This window comes from Vipera ursinii (genome assembly GCF_947247035.1).
Source record: "Vipera ursinii genome assembly, chromosome: 2".
Classification (NCBI taxonomy): Eukaryota; Metazoa; Chordata; class Lepidosauria; order Squamata; family Viperidae; genus Vipera; species Vipera ursinii.
In genome coordinates, this window is record NC_139513.1 from 139,583,810 (window position 1) to 139,608,598 (window position 24,789).

The 24,789-nt window shown below is 39.7% G+C and overlaps 1 protein-coding gene across 2 annotated transcripts in view; it reads left to right on the plus strand.

Moving 5' to 3' along the window:
* The window catches only part of DIP2B (disco interacting protein 2 homolog B), a 198,243-nt gene that overhangs the window by 137,814 nt on the left and 35,640 nt on the right, over positions 1–24,789 (plus strand). For both annotated transcript variants that reach the window (XM_083353608.1, XM_083353609.1), the window contains 12 exons: positions 2,421–2,570; positions 7,633–7,752; positions 8,776–8,973; positions 13,068–13,159; positions 14,641–14,751; positions 15,504–15,627; positions 17,928–18,037; positions 18,753–18,855; positions 20,444–20,508; positions 22,096–22,189; positions 22,642–22,761; positions 24,437–24,551. In XM_083353608.1, the coding sequence (XP_083209734.1) occupies positions 2,421–2,570; positions 7,633–7,752; positions 8,776–8,973; positions 13,068–13,159; positions 14,641–14,751; positions 15,504–15,627; positions 17,928–18,037; positions 18,753–18,855; positions 20,444–20,508; positions 22,096–22,189; positions 22,642–22,761; positions 24,437–24,551 (1,402 nt within the window). The remainder of the gene's footprint in view (positions 1–2,420; positions 2,571–7,632; positions 7,753–8,775; positions 8,974–13,067; positions 13,160–14,640; positions 14,752–15,503; positions 15,628–17,927; positions 18,038–18,752; positions 18,856–20,443; positions 20,509–22,095; positions 22,190–22,641; positions 22,762–24,436; positions 24,552–24,789) is intronic.

A 24,789-nucleotide genomic window follows, 5' to 3' on the forward strand; every position in this document is an offset into this window, starting at 1 on the left:
CTAAAATGGAAAACTTGGCGGGGGGGCTACCTATTTAAAAGTCCATCACCATAAATCACGCTTTCTTCAAATAAAGAGATTCTCATTAAAATGACGGTAAAATGTGCCTTCAAATTGGAACTCTTGGCTATTCAGTTGTTGAATAACTGATGTCAAATTGATGTAAGAAACATGTTAGGAATATTAAGAACAGCTAATGCAAAGCAAGGTTTCCAGTAATATCATTGCATTTCAATATAAAAATACCAATATTAGTAGCTCAGGATTAAACTGCAGAGTTCTTGGTATTTTATGAGCTTGATTGTTTGCTTGCAGTCATTTCATTACCCAACTAGTTACTGTAACATTATATATACTGCATATAAATGACAGAAACCTCACATTCACTTGCACTGATGATGTTATCTAGTTGGGTAATAAAATGTCTGTAAGCGAACAAACAAGCTCAGAGAGAACCAAGAACTCCACAATACAAAGACAGATACTAGTAATCATCTATAAATATAAGAACATTCTAAAACGTTAGGGCATTTTCACATTTATAAAAGACAGTCATGGTTAACCTCAAAACAACAGAACATAATTTGATTGATTGATTTAATAAACACAACTCACAGAGAACTGATCAGAAGAACAGAAACTGATTGCTCATGCATTTGCTCACTAGTTTGAAAAACATTTCAAGCAATAAAAAATCCACTTCTGCTTTGATATGTTTCTGAAGTAATAATGTAATATTTATGTTTGTGTAGATACTTCTTCTTGAAGTACCAAGTTCCTAGTTCTGAAGCATGGGCCTTTCTGAAAGCTCGTTTTGATACTGTTTAGGTGGCCGTGTGCCAAATTCAGCCTGGATTGACCAAAACCGAATTCAGCGATTGTTAGCAACAGCAGCAGCAAAAATGACGCTGTTTCCCCACGGACTAACATAATCTGATTAAACATTGAGTTTCTTTCTTCTGACCACTTCACACAAGTGAGAACTGACTCTTGGACAAAACTGAAGTAGATGCTATTAGTGATCAGAACACTTTTGAAAGGTGGGCTGGCATTAGTTGAACGAGTGCAACAGTGAAAATCTTACCCTGTTTGAAAGCAGGACAATGTTTCTATCGTATATGTCTCAGTCTATGTATTGGAGAGGAACTCACTGTCTGTCCTTCAGTTCCTTATCCAAGTGAAAGTGTGCATCCCCATTTAGAAGTCCAAAACAATCCAACATTAAAATGCAGAAAGCAGTTCAGCAAGGTACATATAATAAACACTCTGTCCATCTGAGTATTTGTACGTTTAGTGACTAATAACATTGGTGAGCATAATATTCATTAACAAAGTGAATTGTGTATGAGCTTTTAATTTGTGTGGCTTATGATATATGTGTAGATATGTGAACTTGTATTCTTTGTATATACCAATGCTGTAATCAGATTATGCTTCCTACAGAAATTGAATTATTTGATTTCTAATGTTATATAATCTAGTTGTGTGTGTGTGTGTGCCCGCGCGTGTGTACACACAAAACGCACACACATACATATACTTATACACACATACTAGTAGTGTGTATATTTTTTTGTGTGTTCAATCTCGTCCAGTTCTTGGAGACTGCCTGGAAAAATCCCTTCAGTTTCTTGTCAAGGTTTTTCAGAATTGTTTTGCCATTGACTCCTTCCTAGGGATGAGAGAAAGTGACTGGCTCGAGGTCACCCAGCTGGCTCCCAGCAGTGTATTAAAAACAATTATATTGCAATTCAGTAGAAGGCCAGAGAATGATATAAAAGTGTAGAGAGGCTTTGCAGTAACCCAGTCTAGAATTATTTTACTAGTGTCAATATCATTGTTTTTGTTGCAGTTTAGAAACTTAGTGAAAATCTGTGTGTTTGTAAAAGGAGTTCAAGTTCTTCCTATTACATGCAGTTAGCTAGATGAATTATAGAGGTTATATGACCTTTTCCCATTACATTTTTGCTGAGTTAGACTGAACAATCTGAAAGAATCCTACAGTTCATAATAGTAGTTTTGTGGACAAAAATTATCCTCTTGCCCTTAGGCACAATTCTTACCTAGGCAAGAGAATACATTTGATACGATAGTGTAGTATACTGTTTATTCCTGCCTCTTGAACATTGCTGTGGATATCTTAAATCAAATTCAGATAGTCTCTTTAACCTTGGAAAAGAAACAACGTGATCTGTTAGTTACCAAAGCAGAAATGTGAATTGGAAAATAAAAAAAATGAAACTTAGTATGCATCTTGTTCTCTCTCCTTTGTGGTTTTTGTCAAGATAATTCAACCAAAAAGATAATTGAACCTTGCGTCAGAGAAGGGAAGAATTGGGAATGTTACCCATTTCCTCTTGGGTCATCTTGTAACAAGAAGTAACCTGAATCTGACTTTTCTCCCTTGATCCTCTTTTCAGAGAATTTTTCAGTTCCCCCGGATGTTACTGCAACTACCTCCACACCTGCCTCTTCTGCACGCCCATCTGCTATTGACCTTCCTCCATCGGGAATAGTGAAGGGCATGCACAAAGCATCCAACCGGTCCAGCCTTATGGACACAGCTGATGGTATATCTGCAGAACCACAATGCTGTATTGCCCCCCAAAAATAAAATTAAGCAGAAATCAGCCATTTAATGTCACAGAATTCTGAAAGGATAACATATGGGAGTTTGTAACTCAAATGTGGCAGAAGGGGGTTCTTGGTAACATGGAATCCTTAGTTCTACTGCCCATTGCTTCTGTGTAAAAATAACTGTGTATTTAAGAAAAAAAAGGTTTTTATTATTTAGCTTAACTTTCCTTAGCATGATGCCTCCCATCATGGTCTGTGAGTAGGTTAACTACCTGAAGTAGCATCACCAGGATGGTTTGATGTGTCTTATGATGAAAGATACCATTTCTGCAGAGAAAATGCTTGCAGTTTTCAAAAGAGTCAATCCCAACTAAACTCGTGAGCAGAACAGCTAGCCCTGTAATTTTGTGAAAAACAAAAGGTGTTTGCCTTGGTTCTTGAAGATGTGCAAAGATTACATCATTCAAATTTGAGCATACAACAACAACAAAGAAAAGGGGGAGATGATTTCGGATAGTCAAAATCAACCAAGCCACAGGTCTTATTTAAATTTCTGACACAGTATTCATTAGTAGAATTTTGCTTTCTATACGAAATCCTATTAAATCCTCAGGTAGGAAGTGTATTAAGAGGTTATATTTTGTAATCACTTCTGGAGACACGTCATACTTTAACCTTTAGTCTTTTATAGAATGAAAGATTATTATTTTTATAGGCAAAACAAAATTCTTCTGATGAATAGAAGGCAAGTGCATTGGCAAAGACTTGAATTTTATTGACCTTTATTGCTTAACTTCTTTACATTTTGTTTTACAATTCTTTGATTATATGACAAGCTGAGTTATCTACATCTCCAATCCTGTGTAGGAGAACAAGCTGCCAGAGCCTTTGTCATATATTTGAGAGAGAGACACACATGACCACTCTTATTGACTTAAAATAATTAATAAGCTTAAGCCTGAATGCATGGAATTTCAGGCCTGACAGTTGGAGCTGCAGAGAAGGACAGTTTTTTCTCCAGAGTTTTCACTCCTCAAGAGTCAAATAAACATATGCATGCTCTGTAGTTTGGCACATGGGAAAAGGACCCTCCATCAGCTAGGTCAGGGGTAGGCAACCTCGGCTCTTTTATGACTCATGGACTTCAACTCCCAGAAGTCCATGAGTCATAAAAGAGCCGAGGTTGCCTACCCCTGAGCTAGGTAAAAACATTAAAGCAACTCTGTTTGCCAGTTTCCTACATCTATTAAAAATCCAGCAGAGGAATCAGAAAGAAGAAAGTTGCTTTTAAAATAAAACATAGAAAACTTGCTAATGAAAGCTATCAAGTCCAATTATTCCTTGAGGATATTTTCAAGGTTGACACTCCACAGCAGGATCTGGCCCTTGATTGTTCACCAGCTTGTTTGAAGTCAAAGCAAGTTCACCCACAGCAGGTTTTCCTTTGAGGTGGGGGAATAGATAGGCAGATATTGGAATAATTTCCACAGAGGAAATTTCAAAACGACAGATTTTCAGATATTTGATTCATATAGAACCTGTGTAGCACGAGGCTGGATTCTAGGAAAATCAACCTGCGATACAATTTTATGTGAGTTTTGGTTTGGATATCCTCAAGAATGTTGTTTGTTTAGGGCAGTGTTTCTTAACCTTAGCAACTTTAAGAAATGTGTACCAGCTCCCAGAATTCCCCAGCCAGCAGTTCCGGGTGTTGAAGTCCACACATCTTGAAAGTTGCCAAGGTTGAGGAACACTGGTTTAGGGTAATGGCTTAGCACACGGGTGTCAAACTCGGTCGCATCACGTGACGTGTCGTGATGGAACTTTTTTGCCTTTGTGGAGCCAGGGTGGGCTTGGCCTGTGCCTGACGCATCCGGCCCTTTGGGCCGCCAGTTTGACACCACCAGTTTAGCAAGAGAAGAAGAGAAACCTAATCTGTCACACTGGAACGTTTTTGTGCTTTTCAAAGAACTGGTGATTTGGTCAGTAACCTAAATTTGGGACGTTGCCTTGCTCATCTTTCCCAGAAATTGCAAATATCTTCACTGCCACAAACTGAGGTCAGCCTTTCAGTTGATGTGTGAGCAGAGTATATTTGCTCTTGTCCTGTCTGGTTACCCTAGACCAGGGGTCGGCAACCTCGGCTCTTTTATGACTCGTGGACTTCAACTCCCAGAATTCCTGAGCCAGCTATGCTATGCTGGCTCAGGAATTCTGGGAGTTGAAGTCCACGAGTCATAAAAGAGCCGAGGTTGCCGACCCATGCCCTAGACAATTCTTGCAGTTGTCAAAAATATAATTTATGCCCAGAGATTTTCCTTTCCTATTCTTTCCTGCTACACTTTTGGTGCTGATTTTTGTATCCCTGGGAAGAGCCAAAACCTGCTGTCTGATTTGTCATGTCCCATTGTATGGAATTCCTGTTGCTTTTTTAAGTCAGTGTTTCTGGGAATTTGACAAAATACACTTCTTTGATATGGCTAGGAATGTATGGTTGGAATAATCACAAGTTAGTGTCACTTTTTTATTATATTTTATTTTTTATTCTTTACACACATATGTTAATTTCCCAAACAACGTGCAAACTGAGTGCTTTCTGAAGAAGAAGAACAACATGAGCTTTATTATGGATCTCTTTCCACTGTTAATTACCAAATACTGGCTATAGGAGTAAAAGATTAAGAAAGTGAAGTCTGGCATATAAGTAATGAAATTTTGTTTTTAAATAAAATTGGAAAAGTTTTGTTTTCTTTCTTTTAAAGAATTAGTCCTGTGTAGTAGAGTACAAACATCAGAGATAAAGTGGATTTGTTGAACAATTTCTTGGATGGATTCTGAACATCAGAGCCTCTGCCTTTTTTCATATTGGATAATCCCTTATTGTTTTTTCTCTGCAGTCACAGTTGCAGTTTGCATCAACATTTGTGTAAAAAAAAAAAGTAATTACTTTTTATGCAATATCAGCTGCTACCTCTAAAACCAAAGGTAGATATTTTTTTCCAGTTCTTTTCTCTGCACCTAAATTCCCACAGGATTTCTTGTTTTGTTTTGTGAGATCTCTGCTTGTCGTAGCACAGCTCTTTTCACCCTTGCTCTGTTTCTGTTTTTAGAAACTATTTGCTTTAGAAACAAATTTTGCAAATTTTTCATCTCTGTGAATTAAACATTTTTTATTAGAAAGTTTGGATTGCCCATTTTGAGGTCAGAAATACAAAGAACTGATTTGTATGTTTTACTTCTGCAGCCATGTTTGGTATTTAAAAAAGGGCTTCTGATATTGCTCATTTATTGAGCTATTTCATCTCTAGAGAAGTGATTTTGTCCCACTTTTCAGCACAACTGATGTGTCCTAGTTTTATAGGGTGTTTGTAAAATGCCTGTTCTGGTGGAGTTTGCTTACTTAAAAATTGTGGGCGGGAGACCCTAAACTATTGTAGCTGTAGAACTTTTGCTGCAAGTAATCCAGGGTTAATAATGGTAATTGGGGCCCAGAATTACTGTCAGTAAGCAGTGTGTCGTATGACCACATGGCACATGGCTTAGAGACGGAAATCCTAGCAGTTCCTATTGCCATCATTAACTGAATCCCACTGGTCATTAGGTAAAGACCCAACCCGATCCGAGCCATTCCTGTCTGGGTCTTTCCCAGCCCTGAGCCTCAATAAGAGACTGCTTCCTCTTGAACTCCCCCCACCAGCTATATCTGCGCCCCCTCATTTCTGTCCCCTTCTGAATTCCCTGCACAGTGACACTCCACAGCAGGGATGACAATGCTACACTGGGGCTAAAACAGAGGCCCAAGGCCTTCAACAGCTGCCGCTGCCCCTGGGCCTCTACTTTAGCCCCAATCCTACTGTGGAGTGCCTCTTCAAGCCGCTTCCTGCTGCAGGTAGCAGCCAAAGGGCCACAATGCAAAACCCCAGCTGCCCCTCCAACCTGCACTCCACTGGGTCTTGTGCTCAGCTGACCTTCATTGTCTTCCTGACAAGGCTGACAAGGCACACCTGGCCTGGCCCTATGCAAAGCAGCTGCTGGCCATGCCATGCTTTCTTCCTGAGGCCATGTGCACCCTTCTCCTCCTCCTCCCAATGCTTCGTAAAGATTCTGAAGCATTCTGTTTATAACAACTTACAAAAATTTTATACATTTTGAGGGATGGGTGCCGTTCATTCAGTACCGCTGTAACTTTGAACGGTCACTGAATAAATGATTGTTAAATAAGAATTGCCTGGAATTGTGCAATAGGATGTTCGTGCTTTAGAAATGATTCAGAAAAAATGCTTCAGACCATGAGCACTTTTCCCTGCTATTCACTGAAGTGGCCTAATTTTCTCCATGCTTCCACTGAAGCCTGAAAAAAGAGTCTACTGCTTTAAGGAACCTGCTTATTGAAGGTAGCATGACTGTTAAAGCAGAGGTACTTTTTTCCCCATTCATGCAGAATCCTGAAAAGGAATGAGGGTTCTTTATTCTGAATAGCAGACTTGTATTGTGCAATGATTATTGAAGTATATAAAGCCTTTGAAGATAATTGTCTAACTTTTAATAAGTCTCCAGTTGTCCTTGCACCCTCTGGTGGTCATGTCCTAAGGCAGTACTAGCAAAATAGTCATGAATGCAGCTATATCTATTCAGCTAAGCTCTGCTGATCAGCCAGGAATTGGGGACTGAAAAATGTTAATATATGCCATGATTGTAGCCTTAGGAGAAACACAAGGTATCTTAGATAACATCCAGCATAGGACACAATAAACCTATATATCCTGTGTGATGCCAATATTAATGGTAGATTTGAAAAGCAGAAAAATAATCAAGTATTAGTAAAATGTCTTCTGAAATATTCAGTTTATTCTACATTTGGACTGTATCCCAAATATAAGATATCTTTATATATCAGAAAGACTATGAGTTCTAATATCTCTAAAATTACAATTACACATATTTTACAAGGGCTCCCATTTCTGAGCTTGCAAAAATCTGGAGGGCAGCAACATTTCTACACTTGTTCATATTTGATGTATTTCTGGTACACTGAACTCATTTCCTATACTGTAGGTGTCCCTGTAAGTAGCAGAGTCTCCACAAAAATTCAGCAGCTACTCAATACTCTGAAGCGACCTAAACGGCCACCTCTGAAGGAGTTCTTTGTGGATGATTTTGAAGAAATAGTGGAAGGTAGGTGGATTGGGTATTTTTCTATGGACTATATTGTGGCTATTATCATATACCAATGCATCCTAAGCTCCTTTTGCTCACTTTTTCATATTTACTTTAAATCTTAAAGTCCATTAATTAATTAAAAGTCTTTTCCTTGGCCTACGTGTTGAGAAAAAATTATCAGATAACTCCCTCAGGTCAACAGAAGAACCACTAAGTGACTACGAGTATATGGAATATGAAGCTGTTGATTCCAGTGGCAAGTTTATTTAAAAGGGGTGTTTAGTTGAGGGTATGCCTTTATTTGGATTTAATATTGTCCTATAAAAACATTCATATGGAATAAATATTCTTTGAAGATCAAATTCCTTGAATTGAAATCACCTGATATGTTTTTTCTTGGATTTTAATAAAACACATTTTGTTTCCTCTTTCTTTTTTATTAATATAGTTATTTCTTTATTCCTTATTCCATCATCTGTTCCCACTTCAGAATTTTCTTCCCTGTTGCTCTATATAAGAAATAGTTTCTCTTTATTTCTCGAAATTGCAGTCTTCTTTGCTTCTCTAAATACCATCCAGTTTGGCCCCATTTTTGCCCTTTTCTGTCTTTGGTGTATTTTTTTTAAAAAATCGGGCCCTATTAAAATTTTCTGGATATGAATTTTAACCTTGGTATTCAATATTGCATCTAGTAGATGGTTCACGCTATACAATATAATTATATAGTAGCAGGAACAGTAAATAGTAGGTTTCTACCAAACGAAGTTGGATTAACAATATAGTTTTCCAGGTTTGAAAGAACACACGTTTCCTGTCTCCTATTGTGAGACATTTTTCCTTAGCAACAAATATATTCAAATTGCTTTGACCTTTAACAATAGTTTTGAAAACCCTAATTATTAGAACCATTGGAGGGGAAGAGTGGGGAATACTTTGCATCACTAATAGGGGGAGAGGTAGAGTTTATTAACATTTTTAGAAAATTGTTCCATTTTGTGAATGGTTTTAACATTTGATTGGATGATGTTTTTTTCGTAGTTCCACAGCCAGATCCTAATCAGCCCAGACCTGAGGGACGTCAGATGACACCTGTGAAGGGAGAACCCTTGGGTGTAGTTTGCAATTGGCCTCCTGCTTTAGAAGCAGCTCTGCAACGCTGGGGAACAACACAGGCCAAGTGTCCTTGTTTGACAGCCCTGGATGTCTCTGGGAAACCCGTCTACACATTGACGTATGGTGAGCGTCATTAGCTTGATGGTCTTCATATCTCTTTGAGTTTATCTGCTTTGCTCGATGCATTAGCAGTTAATTGATGAAGTAGTGTTTTGCCAATCTGCATTTATTCTGCCCTGAATGGACATTAGGCTTTTCTCTAATGTATACAGCATATATATGGATTATATATAGTTATAGTACGCTGTGTGCACAATTATTAGGCAAGTTGTATTGTGGAGGATTAATTTTCTTATTGAACAACTACAGTGCTCTTAGTCAATCCAAAATGTTAATAAACCTCAAACCTGAATATTTAAGAAAGTAAAAAGTGAGGTTTTGGCTTTCTTAGGAGAATATCTGTGTGTGCACAAATATTGGGCAACTATTAGTGTGCAGAATTATTAGGAAACTAAATGAAAAATGAAAATTTGCCCATCTCACTTGTCTATTTACATCCGTTAAAGTAAGAATAATAAACAACTCAAAATGTACAAATAAACATTTCTGACATTTCCAAAAAAAATAATCAGTGACCAATATAGCCACCCTTCTTTTCAATAACAGTCATGGAGTCTGTCAGTTTCTTGCTCTATTGATGATCAACATTTTGTGCAACAGCAACCATAGCCTGCCAGGCACTGTTTAGAGAGGTGTACTGTTTTCCTTCATCATAAAACTACCATTTAAGAAGGGCCCACAAGTTCTCAATAGGGTTTAGGTCAGGTGAGGAAGTGGGCCGTGTGATTATTCTTTCATCTTTAAGGCCTTTACTGGCTAGCCACGCAGTGGGAATATTTCGATGCATGCAATGGAGCATTGTTCTGCATAAAAACCATAGTCTTCTTGAAAGATGCAGACTTTTTCCTGTGCCACTGCTTGAAGAAAGTGTCTTCTGAAAACTGGCAGTAGGTTTGGGAGTTGATTTTGAGCCCATCTTCAACGCAAAAAGGTCCAACTAGCTCATCTTTAATAATACCAGCCTATACCAATGCCCCACCTCCATCATGCTGTCGTCTGAGTCGAAGTGGAGCTCTGTGGCTGTTACTGATCCAGCCACAGGCCCATTCATGTGGTCCATCAAGAGTTTACTCTCATCAGTCTATAAAACCTTTGAAAAAACGGCTTCAGATATTTCTTGGCCCAGTCTTGCCGTTTCAACTTATGTGTCTTGTTCAGTGGTGGTCGGGTTTCAGCCTTCCTTACCTTGACCATGTCTCTGAGCACTAAATACCGTGTACTTCTGGGCACTCCTGGTACGTTACAATTCTGGAATGTGACAGCACTGGAGGATAATGGGTTCCTGATAGCTTCACGTTTGATTCTTCTCAAATCTTTGGCAGTTAATGTGCATCATTTTTCTCAACCATTTCTTACGACCCTGTTAACTATTTGCAACAAAATGTTTGATGGTTCCGTGATCATGCCCCAATACCTTAGTAATTTCAAGAGCGCTGCGTCCCTTTGAAAGTCTTTTACAATATTTGACTTTTCAGAGTCAGTTAAATCTCTTTTTTGGCCCATTTTGCCTGAGGAAAAGAAGGTGACTAATAATTATGCACACCTTGATATAGGGTGTGGATGGCCTTAGGCCACACCCTCATTACACAAATACACATCACCTAATATGCTTATATCTACTAAGTGTTCAGGTTTATACAGCTTGGAAGTGGAAAATATGCATGAAAATGCTGATATGTTCAAAATACTCATTTGCCTAATAAGTGTGCACACTGTTTATATAGTTACATCTATGATAACCATAGCACAAATTGCATATTAAGTTTCACCAGGTAGTGAGCAAAGCAAAAGAGGTTGTATACAAGTGAAACTCGAAAAATTAGAATATCGTGCAAAAGTTCATTTATTTCAGTAATGCAACTTAAAAGGGGAAACTAATATATGAGATAGACTCATTACATGCAAAGCAAGATAGTTCAAGCTGTGGTTTGTCATAATTGTGATGATTATGGCTTACAGCTCATGAAAACCCCAAATCCACAATCTCAGAAAATTAGAATATTGTGAAAAGGTGCAATATTCTAGGCTCAAACTGTCCCACTCTAATCAGATAATTAAGCCATAACATCTGCAAAGGGTTCCTGAGTCTTTAAATGGTCTCTCAGTCTGGTTTAGTAAGAATCACAATCATGGGGAAGACTGCTGACCTGACAGTTGTGCAGAAAACCATCATTGACACCCTCCATAAGGAGGGAAAGCCTCAAAAGGTAATTGCAAAAGAAGTTGGATGTTCCCCAAGTGCTGTATCAAAGCACATTAATAGAAAGTTATGTGGAAGGGAAAAGTGTGGAAGAAAAAGGTGCACAAGCAGCAGGGATGACAGCAGCCTGGAGAGGATTGTCAGGAAAAGGCCATTCAAAAGTGTTGGGGACTTTCACAAGGAGTGGACTGAGGCTGGAGTCAGTGCATCAAGAGCCACCACACACAGACGGATCCTGGACATGGGCTTCAAATATCATATTCCTCTTGTCAAGCCGCTCCTGAACAACAAACAACGTCAGAAGCGTCTTATCTGGGCTAAAGGAGAACAGACCTGGTCTGTTGCTCAGTGGTCCAAAGTCCTCTTTTCTGATGAGAGCAACTTTTGCATCTCATTTGGAAACCAAGGACCCAGAGTCTGGAGGAAGAATGGAGAGGCACACACTGCAAGATGCTTGAAGTCCAGTGTGAAGTTTCCACAGTCTGTGTTGATTTGGGGAGCCATGTCATCTGCTGGTGTTGGTCCACTGTGCTTCATTAAGTCCAGGGTCAACGCAGCCGTCTACCAGGAGTTTTTGGAGCACTTCATGCTTCCTTCTGCAGACGAGCTTTATGGGGATGCTGACTTCATTTTCCAGCAGGACTTGGCACCTGCCCACACTGCCAAAAGCACCAAAACCTGGTTCAATGACCGTGGGATTACTGTGCTTGATTGGCCAGCAAACTTGCCTGACCTGAACCCCATAGAGAATCTATGGGGCATTGCCAAGAGAAAGATGAGAGACATGACACTGAACAATGCAGAAGAGCTGAAGGCCGCTATTAAAGCATCCTGGTCTTCCATAACACAGGCTGATAGCTTCCATGCCACACCGCATTGAGGCAGTAATTGCTGCAAAAGGGGCCCAAACCAAGTACTAAGTACATATGCATGCTTATACTTTTCAGAGGTCCGATATTCTATGTACACTCCTTGCTTTATTGATTGCATGTAATATTCTAATTTTCTGAGATTGTGGATTTGGGGTTTTCATGAGCTGTAAGCCATAATCATAACAATTATGACAAATCACAGCTTGAACTATCTTGCTTTGCATGTAATGAGTCTATCTCATATATTAGTTTCCCCTTTTAAGTTGCATTACTGAAATAAATGAACTTTTGCACGATATTCTAATTTTTTGAGTTTCACCTGTATATTTAAAAAAACAGGTAATCCAAAGTAATGAGAACACTGTTACTATTCTATTTGTAGATGTAAATTGTGATATGTTTGGATTTTATTTAGGATATAGCAAAAACGTGTGGTTGTGTATGTCGGGTATACAGCATCTCTATTTGCTACTTTCTGCTCCATAGCAAGTAAAGCCTCATTCAGGATGGCCAGCAACTATCACTCTCTGGCTGGCATTACAGTGAAGAACACAATCCTAAGAGAAGAAGCACCTTACATGTTCTTTGCTCGCTCAGAGTTAGTACCATTGTGCAGGATATATTCTTGCCTCTCTTGGCTGTCATCCCCAATATTTTTCACAGGACGATTTATTTCATTAAGATTGTCATCTAAGGCATCTTATCTTCTTGGGCCAAAGTGAATGCCAGTTAAGGTCATGGCCTTTTCAGTGGGTCCAACCTTGAACCATTCTGTGGGTGTTCCTTTTTATGGTTTCTAAGGCATCATATGAAGATCTTGTTTTCTTGTGTATTTATTGGGATTTAGTCTTTATTCAACTGCTGAATTTAAATTTTCCCTTCATACTGCAAACCAAGTCAGATATCACGGTTGAAATATGAATACTTCTTCGATAAATAATAAATATTATGTGTGTGTGAGTATAATGCTGATGGTATGTTGCTAATGTCACAAATGTGTTGATTGCTTTTTCTCTTTATTCCAGGCAAGCTGTGGAGCAGAAGTGTTAAGTTGGCATATACACTATTGAACAAGCTGGGCACCAAAAATGAGCCTGTATTGAAGCTTGGAGACAGGGTAAGATGCTTTACCTACTAACTACTTACCTACTTATGATAAACAAGAGTAATCAATCACGTGTACAGGTAGTTCTCACTTAACAGTAATTGGGAATACAATTTTAATTGATCAGTAGATGCTTAGTGCAGGGGTCAGCAACCTGAAACAGCAAAAGAGCCACTTGGAACCAGTTCCGTCACACACACAAAAAAGTGGGAGCTGCAAAATGTGCATGCGCATGCGTGCACGCACACGCATGTGCAGAACAAGGCAAAACGTGCACCAGCCCTGCCCCCGTCCACCTCTAGTGCCGTCCTGGCTTTTCCTCCTTCAGAAAAAACTGCTCTCCCTCTGCCCTGCGCTCTCTCTCTCTCTCTCTGGGACTTTTTTCTTTCCGCCTTTTGTGAAGCTTCTGGATCAGCTTCTGCCCTGGATCGCTTACACTGCACCGATCCTCGGCAGCCCCGATGCCCGCGCCGCATCCTGAGCCGCACGCACCTGTCGCCGCCCGGTGCCGCCAGCTTATCGGGGGGGAGGGGGACTCGCAGGTTGAGACGACCGCGGAGGGCCGCGCGAAGACGAGGCCTTTCAGAGGATCCCGCCTGGGCCCCCCTCGGAGGCAATGGGCCCTTCCCCAGCTAAAGGAAGCCTCACGAGCGTCTCCTGCAGTGCAGCTTCCCCGAGCCGGGAGGCACCTGCGCGGCAGCAGAGGCAGGTCTCCCTGGCGACGGGCACTGGGTCACGGTGCTGCCTTCAGCCTGGGCGCCGCTGGAGCCACCCGAGCGCCCTGCCCCTCCCCCCGGGGCCTCCAAACCTCCGCAGGACTGGGAGCCGCAGGAGACGGCTTAAAGAGCCACATGCAGCTCCGGAGCCGCAGGTTGCCAACCAGTGGCTTGGTGACAATAATCTGGCAGTTCCAGTGCTGCTTTGTGGGGGAGGTGCTCGGTTGGTGAGAATTTTGAGGACCAATTGTAAGTACAGGTAGTCCTCGACTTAACCACCACAATTGAGCCCAAAATTTCTGTTGCTAAGCAGGACAGTTAAGTGAGTTTTATCCCATTTTATAACCTTTCTTGTCATCGTTGTTAAGAGAATTGTTGCAGTTTTGAGTTAGTAATATGGTTGTTAAGTGAATCTGACTTTCCCATTGACTTTGCTTGTCAGAAGGTCACGAGGTGATCACATGACCCTGGGATACTGCAGCCATCAAATTCAGACCATTGCCCAACGTCTCAATTTTTATCATGTGACCATGAGGATGCTGCAATCTTCATAAGTACAAAAAATGGTCATAAGTTACTTTATGAATGAGTTAACCAAGCACAACAAGTATTTATTATAATTGGTAGAAGTTTTTATTTTTTTGTGAATAACTCTGTGAAAGTTACTCATGTACTTTGTTCAGTTAAAATATCCGCTTTCACCTGTTAAATGTAACGGTTAAAACACAAATGCTGTTTTCCCTTCTTTCTCTAATGGAGTATTTTTGTGAATCACAGGTAGCACTTGTTTATCCCAACAATGATCCTGTCATGTTCATGGTGGCATTCTATGGCTGTTTGCTGGCTGAAGTCATCCCCGTGCCTATAGAGGTGCCTCTAACCCGAAAGGTAATGATGATTGATCATAGAGGAGACATAAGCTATAAAAGCAAATTAGAAACAAACAAGTTGTTGGCCTTTGATGCATTTAACATTCTTGAGGTTTCAACCAGTTGCTCCTTTGCTAATTTTGCAGGCTTGCAACGAGATGTTCAAGTGGTCCTCCATTTCACAGCTATTATATAGACAAAAATCACAAAACCATGGTATCTCTTCTCTGTATGCTCATTGTGCGTGCCGATATAGTGCGAAATAGGAGAAAAATTTCATGGCTCAATTCTCATCAGAATTAAGCACTTTGTTAAAAAAAAAATAGTGGGAGCATTGCTGTCTATTCTGCATTCCATTGAGTTTTATAGCAGTTAGTCACATAATGGAAGGGTAGATCCCTTGTTCACGGAAAACCTCTGATATTGTGTTTTAAACATTATTGTGCTTGTTTAAAGTTTGACATTTTTACACTTTTCAATTTTAATACAATTAAGATTGAATAAGGTTTATTGAAACTTTTTCTTATTAAAGAGATTGCAATTCAGATGGCAAGTGGCATTTATTAAAGGGTCAGATTTTAGGCAATGGTTATGCTTTTCTATGATTGAGATTATTCTCAAACCACAATCTGGATATGCGCACTTGCTCAGCTTTGTCACAATTTTACTGTCCCATTTACTAATACTTTACTAATATATAGGTTTTGTGTGGTTAAAAGTGACATTAGTTACTAGTCTGCAGATTATAGCTGTTCCCTTCCTTTTCCTCAGGATGCTGGTGGCCAGCAGATTGGCTTTCTGCTGGGTAGTTGTGGCGTTGCTTTGGCCCTCACCACTGAAGTTTGCCTGAAGGGACTCCCCAAAACACAAAATGGAGAAATTGTGCAATTCAAGGGTTTGTTATATTGCATTTATTATGCTTTATAGAAGAAAACCAAAACCAACAAATGGTTGAATTTCTTCCTCAAAAATGTACACAGGTAGTCCTCGACTTACAATGGTTCATTTAGTGACCGTTCGAAGTTACAACAGCACTAAGAAAAATGACTCATGACCATTTTTCACATGTATTACCATTGCAGCATCCCCATGGTCACATGATCAAAATTTAGACAACTGACTCGGTTGCAGTGTCCTGGGGTCATGTGATCCACCTTTTGCTAACTTCTGACAAGCAAAGTCAAAGACTCACTTAACAATCATGTTACTTAACAACTGCAGTGATTTACTTAACAACGGTGGCAAGAAAGGCTGTAAAATGGAGCAGAACTCATTTAACACTTAGCAAGAAAAACTTTGGGCTCAATTGTTGTAAATCAAGGACTATCTGTTATCAAACTTTGAAAACGAAAAAGGGAAAGTCTGGGATAATGGAAAAAATGATAAGGACTGAACGGAAGCAGAGTGAGAGTACTGTATTGTATATGGGTTTCTGAGACCAACTTTCTCATAGATAAAATCATGTGACCCTGAATGAGACTTTTAGCCAGGGCTGGGCATCTTGTGACACATACACACAACTCAGTTTTGTTCCCCTGAACTATCTCAAATTTGGCAGTTTTTTCCTGACTTTCAGATTAGAATTTTGCTGGAGTTTCTTTAAAATAACAAAGAATATAGATGGGCTAAACCTTTGCTATTCTTAACACACAGGTAGTCCTTGCTTAATGACTGGTTGCTTAATGACCATTATGGCAGACCACCGCCCCCCCTCCCAAGAGATACTTTCGATGCAGTCCTGAAGTTATGGTCATAGCAATGTTCCTGTGGTTGTTTGCCCTTACCAGAGATCATAGGGATGCTGCAGTGCCCCCCCATCTCCCCCCCTTTCCCCCATTGGGTTTCTGCAGACCTTTTACTCCCCCACCAGGTCCCTGCAGACATTTCCTCCCACACATACACCAAGTCCTGCAGGGCTTTCCTTTTCTAACTGGATCCCAGCAGGATTGTCCCTCACACACTGGGTCCCCACAGGCCTTAGGCCTGATTTTCACCCACCAGTGGGGGAAACCCATGTGGGGAAAGAATTGCAAGGAATTGTGGGGGGGAAGGTCTGAGGGACCCAAGGAGCGGGAAATGGAGCCTGGGGTGTTTCGGGGGGGCGGCTTTGGGAGTCCCAGTGGAGATGGACCTGGGCCTGCGTTAGATCACCCCCACCCCGAGGCACTCCGCACTCGGTTTTATGACTTGTTTATTTAACAGCCACACCAAGGAGAGCAAGGGGTGGAGGTAATCAGACAACACTGTCTTGCTTTACAGCCATCATGATGTGACCACAACAGGGAGGCTCATATGTTCAGGACAACATGTAATTGCTTTTTGTTAAAAACTTATATCCATCCCCTAAATGGGTAAAAAAAAATTCAACAGTTAATCAGCACCGTAGCAATCTCAATGCATTGTATATACTATGTCCCCTGAAGTTTTTGAAATTTAAAATTTTAAAAAGTTTTTGAATATTTTTTTAAAAGTAATGAAAATGGTTGCCTACCTCTACTTCTCCACCAGTTGTAAATAATGTAATTAACCTGAATATAGTTAAATTGTAAGTCTACTTGGCATAAGCAGGTTATGAATCTAACTGTCACAAAAATATATAGCGTCCTTCCTCTATTAGAGGAATTATTAGCTTGTTAGGCCTCAAAAATTACAACTATCTGTGCTTCTGCTGTTGAACCCAGCAACCACAGTATCTTTCATAATGGGAATGAACTGGGACTACGTTATCTTCTTGTTCCATGGCTTTGAACCCAAATAATGAAGCTCTAAATAGCCTTACACATTGAGTATTATTTCATGCTGTGAAAATAATATATTCTGCTTATTTTTTCCCAGTTTCACATATTTGTAAACGGTGCATAGCAACTTCATCCAATTATGGAAAAATAGTAATAAATAGATTTTTCAGTAGCACAATTATTTCTCTGTAAAGGGTTTCTGCAAAATCTGTTGGTTTTCTGAGACAGCCCTAATTTCATCATCCCTTTTATGGTCTATCCTCAGTCTATTTATTGTTATAGCCTGTTTCCATTTAAATTAACTTTTCGTGAGGATTAGACATCCAACACTAAGAAAACGGGGGAACTAAATTTGGGATAGCAAACTGATTTGAATGAGCCAAATTCAATGATTTGCAGCATAAATGCATCCCTAACAGCTTGTGGCCTGAAATCTGAGTCTCTTTTTTGGTTCTAGGTTGGCCAAGGCTCAAGTGGGTGGTTACAGATTCCAAGTATCTCTCCAAAACACCAAAGGATTGGCAGCCCAACATTTCAAATGCAGGGACCGAACCAGCTTACATTGAGGTATATAAAGGAAATGGAATTTGACAAAATAAATTATGTTACGATTGTTAATACCTTCAGGTCATTTCAAATATTTTATGCAGCAGGTATGTCCCCTTTTTCTTGAAAATGTATGCTTTAAGATTAATTTAGATTTCGTTCATAATCTCAGTCCATGTATCATAGGGAATTAACAAATGTGACACAAATATTTAAAAATTGAAAACACGCTTCATCTGGAACAAAGAAGCAGAATTATTGAATACCTTCTCAGTATTTAGCATGTTTAAAAACAAGAACTGCATACCTTTCCAGTATAACAGCATTTGGATGTGCCTTATCTGATTTTGGCTTTATGGAGAATTTATCTTTTGACGAACTAGTATCTAACTTTACGTTGTACTCTGCTACTTTTATAGCAGATTTCCTCTGTCTGTTTTTTATCTGGTTGATCTTTTCTGTGCTAAGGCTTGCAGATCTCTATGTCACAAATATCCCACATTTATTTAGAATGCGGATGATGTAAGGAAAGAAAAAACAGGCTTACATTTTTTGCATTATGACCAACACTGAGTGCTTATGGAGGTGGACTCTACTACACAAGCACACAAGCATGGTTATGAAAAGAGAGAAAGACCCACTGGCTGCAACTTTATGAATCATAATGTAAATATAACTATAGTGATTCCTGATAGGGGAAGTTTAATTGATTATGTTGTTAACATTTTTTTTTCAGTATAAGACCAGCAAGGAGGGGAGCGTGATGGGTGTAACTGTGTCCCGAATTGCTCTCTTGTCTCATTGTCAGGCTCTGTCTCAGGCATGCAACTACTCCGAAGGTGAGTCCTGTGGTACTTCTCATACTGCATACAAGGTTAAATAGTTTTGCTTAGGATGGGGGTCCCCAGCCCCTGGACCCTGGACCGGTACCAGGCCGCAGCATGCCAACAACCAGTCGACACGCAAAGCCTCATCCATGGGATGCAGGCAGTACACAAAACCACGCACTCTCCAATCCATGGAAAACCTTTCTCCATGGAACTGGTCCCTGGTGCCCTTTGGCTTAGAAGAAGACAAATTGCTATAGGAATGTCTGGCCGTATAAAGTGAAGGATGAATCTCTATCTCTCTATATCTGGCTGGCTGGCTATCTATCTATCTATCTATCTATCTATCTATCCATCCATCTACCTACCTACCTACCTACCTATCTATTCATATCTAATATTAAACCAAGCCTAATGCAGTGTGAACTCCTCAAAGTTCTGTGCTTCATCCATTTAAGAATCCCTTGCAAAATTATGAACCATTCACACTGCCAAATAGGTAAACCACAACAGGGAGGGATGCTCATGTGATGTAGAGTGTATGAATGAACATGTGACATCAGCATAGTTTTTAATCTGCATAATCAGATATCGGCATAAGTTATTCTGGGAAACAGTTTGGGGCTGGTAGTAATTGCCATTTTTATTTTAACAGATAAGGATATTTTCTTCTCTCTAGACATATTGCCTTCCTGCCTCTTTCATTTCTAGCATGCTGAATTTTAAGAAAACATAATAAAGTACCATCATAGCAGTTAAAATGAAAGTTTTGTTATTTATAATTGAAATACCTAACCCTAAACTTTTTTGGTTGGGATCCCGAAGCTCCTTATTATTGCCAAGGCAGGGCAATACGTCACTGTTTTTTCTTTTCTTCCATATCCCTGAGAGTCATTCAATAATGAGATGGGTGGCATATAAGTTAAATAAATAAATATCTGTGGAGACGATCATATACAAGCTTTCCTGGTTCCTGACTGCCATTTTCACTGCAGATTCTTTATTTTATTATTTCCTGCCTTTATTATTTTTACAAATAACTCAAACTGGCGAACATATTCAATGCACCTCCTTATTCCTATTTTCTCCACAACAACCCTGTGAGATGAATTGGGCTGAAGGAGAGTGACTGGCCAAAGTCACCCAGCTGGCTTTTATGGCTAAGATAGAACTAGAACTCACAGTCTCCCACTTTATAGCCTGATACCTTAACCACTAGGCAAAATTTGCTAATTTCCCATTGAAATGTTCATTGAACCATGTAGTTACATCAGTTTCTATGCCTCTTCACAATGATGTCAAAATAACAAAGCATCTGTTGTAATGCCGCAATTGAAGTGTTTTCTATTAAGTACCTGCATGGACCTTTGTGATGCAGGTATAAAAAGAGTGGTGTTTGCATTTTGTACTCAATTTTTGTCCACTCCGATGAATGCTGAAGAGTGGCTAATATCAGATCATAACCCAAGTTTCTTATAGACATTGAAACCAAATACAACTATAGTCTTTTTCATTTTTCTTCTAATAAAAAGAACCCAATTTTTGTAGCAGAGTTGTTTATTTTGAATTTCAAAAGTAAGTATCATTATATTCGTTTTAGGTGAAACCATAGTGAATGTCCTGGATTTCAAAAAGGATGCAGGATTGTGGCACAGCATGCTAACGGTGAGTCGGTCTTTTGAGGGTATTTTCATAAATTCCACTAAAACTAGGCTTAGTGTTAAAAATGATGGAGCCTTTAAAAATGGCATGATCATGGTCTCATGAAAAGTGGAAAAATAGATCTTGTAATTAATGTTTTCACTTAGAATAGAGATGGATAACCTTTTTGGTGACCATAACATCATTTAACTTTTCTTTCTGAGATGGTGGTAGCTCCAGAGGGGCCTATGTGGAACTACATCATATATTTGGAAAGGGGCTGAGATGTCTGTTTTTACTGGTTTAATATTTGGGGGAATTCCATTATAGTATTCATGTTCCTGCTGAAAATGTCACAAATCATTTTGATTGCTGACTGATAGATGTTTCCCCACCAAATGATAGTGGTCTGGCCAGAGAAGCCTCTGAAAGTCATATCAAACCGGTTTGAGGGCTGAGAGGCAATGGGCACTGGATTTGCCACTTGTAAGTTAGCTCCCTCCCTCTGTATTCTAAGTTAGAATAAAGATGTTTCTATTCCTTGAGGGTATATTTCTTTCATTCTTTTGTTGAGTTTGCATTGTGATTTTTTTGTGCGTGTGAAGCAATGCTCAAGGAAGCTAGTGTAATAATAATAGGTAAAGGTAAAGGTTCCCCTGCACATGCGTGCTAGTCGTTTCCAACTCTAGGGGCCGGTGCTCATCTCCATTTCAAAGCTGAAGCGCCAGGGCTTGTCCGAGGATGTCTCTGTGATCATGTGGCCGGCATGACCAGACGCCGAAGGTGCACGGAATGCTGTTACCTTCCCACCGTAGTGGTCCCTATTTTTCTACTTGCATTTTTACGTGCTTTCGAACTGCTAGGTTGGCAGAAGCTGGGACGAGTAACAGGCGCTCACTCTGTTACGCGGCACTCGGGATTCGACCCGCCAAACTGCCGACCTTCTGATCGACAAGCTCAGCGTCCTAACTCACTGAGCCACCGATAATAGAATGATATATATAATGAAACATGAAATAGCTGCATCCCTAAAAGTCAATCTGGGCAAAGGCATTGTCCAAATAATAAAGTCTTCCCAGTACAAGAAGGCTGATGGAGATTAGGCTAGCCAAAGCCCGTTTTAGGAGATTGGGAACTATATTACAAGGCAATCACTCTGATTCTCACCAAAAGCCTGAAAAGCCCCTCTCAACGCCCTGGTGCAGGTAGAGAATGTGGATTTTCACAAAAGTTGATCCTATGGAATTTGTGGCTACACCAAGTCAATTTGTTGGGATAGGGGAATTGTTCTCTGTGTTTGATTGGTGCCCATCTAGACTCCGGCTGCAAACTCTGAGGTAGGAAATGTCACGCCACAGCATGCTTTACTTGACATTTCAACCAGTGATGTCAGTGTACGGAGCAAAACTGTTTGGGGATCCAGCTTTTGAATTAATGAACCAAAAACTGAATAGAACTGTCTGATGATCAGGAAGCATGGCTTTAGGTGAATCAATTGCACAAAAGCTTTCAGGGCTTTGTTGTTTGTCTTCCTGGGTGGACTATTTTATTTTTTAATCTGTATCTTTTGTTGTTGTTTTGGTAAAAAAAAATCACTTTTTGTTTTCTCAGAGTGTAATGAACAAGCTGCATACCATCAGCGTGCCCTATGCAGTGATGAAAACCTGCCCTCTTTCTTGGGCACAGAGGGTTCACACTCACAAAGGTATTGTGGATATTGAATTGTATGATGGATTATCTCTAGTGTTTTTAGCTCCTGCAAAAAATGAATGGGGAAGGTGGTATTTAAGAACACCCAAGAGAACTCTAATCCCACTCCAATTCCCTTATAGCCAGATGTTGGGGGAGGGTGGACTGACAATAGGTATTGAGCTATGAAGTCAAAAGCATATTACCAGGACACATGATCCACCTGCACCATTGCTTTGATTATCCCAGATTTTGCATACTTTTTTCATGGAATAGTCCTAGTTCCTTTTGATAAACCAATTTCCTCTTCCCAAGTCTGCCTTGAACATGGTTCTAAAAAGTATCCATATATTAAACCTTTTCCATTTGTTTTTCAGATTCGGAGAACACCCCTGTGGATGGTTCTCATAAATATGCCTTTGTTTCTGTGTATTGATTTCTACTTTCTCTTCGGTCCTGTATTTGCAGCTAAAGTAGCTTTGGTGAAATGTCGAGATTTGCACTGGGCCATGATGGCTCACCGGGACCAAAGAGATGTCAGCTTAAGTTCCCTACGGATGCTGATCGTAACTGATGGTGCTAATCCCTGTGAGTAGGCATTGATAGTATTGCCTGCTTGTTAAACAGATTTCCCCCCCCCCCCCGAATTTCTCTGATGTCTGTATGGGTGAGAGGAGAAGGGTTGGGCATTTACCAAAGGACAGACTGTATCATCCTTGAAAATGTATATTCATTTTTCATTCTTTATTCCTTGCAAACTACAGGAATAGAAAGGCAAATGTGTGTTAAACAACGGCTTGCTTTTTTTTACAGTTCTGATGTACAGGCTAATGTTTGTCATACATTTGATGAATGTATGACAAACATTTAAATAATGTACACTTGCATCAAACACTGAGATGCTGAATCTAAACTGGTAGTCCTTTGGTCTTTGATGAACCGTGCAAGGGTTTGGACTCATTGGTCTAAATATCCCCTTGCACGGTTCATCAAAGACCGAAGGACTATCAGTTTAGATTCAGTATCTCAGCGTTTGATGAGGACTTTTCTCTGATTATGACTTTATTTCATGAAGGATTTCTAACCTACCTTTTTTGAGTGTTCAGGGCAGATGATATCACTGAAGCCAACATTCAGAGCATTAATATATTTTAAGTCACTTATGAAGAATAAATAGGTGAGGTTGCTTTGTATACAAAGGTCACTTTTGCTACAAATAGGAAAGTGAAATGGCAGTATCATCACTGTCCCTGAAGCAAGTTTTACCTTTCCTTGTCTTAAGAAGAGTTAAATGGTGTCATGCTGAATGGTATCAGCAAAGTGGTAAAATAAATGATGGAGGGATAAAAGGACTTCTCAGCCTCAGATTGTTAATAGCTTGAATTTTACTTCCAATCCTCAGTAAAATAACCAAAGCTTGTGCAGAATTCATATAAAAATTCTATCATTAAAGGGGAGAAGTGGAGATATTCCTCTAAAAGGAATATTTTAAAAACCTAGTAGCTTTAATGGGCCACCTAAGGGATGGAAGCAGGAGGGGCGGCCTAACTGTGTTTGAATTGCTCATGAGGAATGATCCAAAGGTCTTTGAAAGAAATGAACAACAGATTTTCATGGGATTCCTGCTGTTCAGTTGGCTTAATGAATTGTCTGCCCAGATGGTGCTAGGAAGAAATGAGATTTGAATGTAGTTATGATTTCTGGATCAGGGAGACTGCAGCAGGGAAAAGTGTGCATTGCTCTCCTGGGCAGGATGCAGTCTCTTACTTGAAATTGTATTTTATGATTCAGAAAGAATCTGCAAAAGCTTCTTGCTGTGCAAGCCGTTATTCAGAATTGCATTCTATATTTAACATTAGTTCTGGTAATTTCTTTTTGGATGCTGGGGGGAAAAACACACAGGTGGGAGGTTATTTTGATTTTGCATTGCATAACCCAGCATTGCAGCTTTATTTCTGGAAGAGTTTATGGCAGCTTTTGTGCATGGTTGATCTACTGGCAAACCCTCTGCAAATGATGATGTAAGATGCTCAAAGTTAGAGTCTGCATTACAGCCTTGTAATTAAATGAAGCAGTTTAATTTTAGAAAGAGGTACTCTGTTGTAGCAATTACACATATGTGCAGTGCATTAAATCTTTTAGAAAGCAAATTACATTTAGAGGTCTTATAAATAGCAGTCATCGTGGCTTTTAAAGAAGCCTTTGTGTTCCTGTTGTCAAGCCCTAATTCACTATTTCAAATAAGAATATAATTGCTTTCCAGGGTCTGTGTCCTCGTGTGATGCTTTCCTGAGTCTATTCCAGAACTATGGACTTAAACCAGAGGCTATATGTCCTTGTGCTACATCTCCTGAAGCAATGACTGTGGCTATCCGGAGGTAAAATTGGATTTTGTTTTTCCAGGACATTTCCATTATCTGCTAAAGAGACACTATTAATTTATATTTCATATACTATATCATTTCTTATCTGGCATTTCAGAAGCTAAAATTAGATTCATTTCTTGAACAGCTACTTCACTATTAAGTAACTGTGATCTAATCCATATGACAAATAGTTCTAACATGTTTATGATTGAGACATTCACACTGAACGTTGAGTGGAGAGACAAATAAA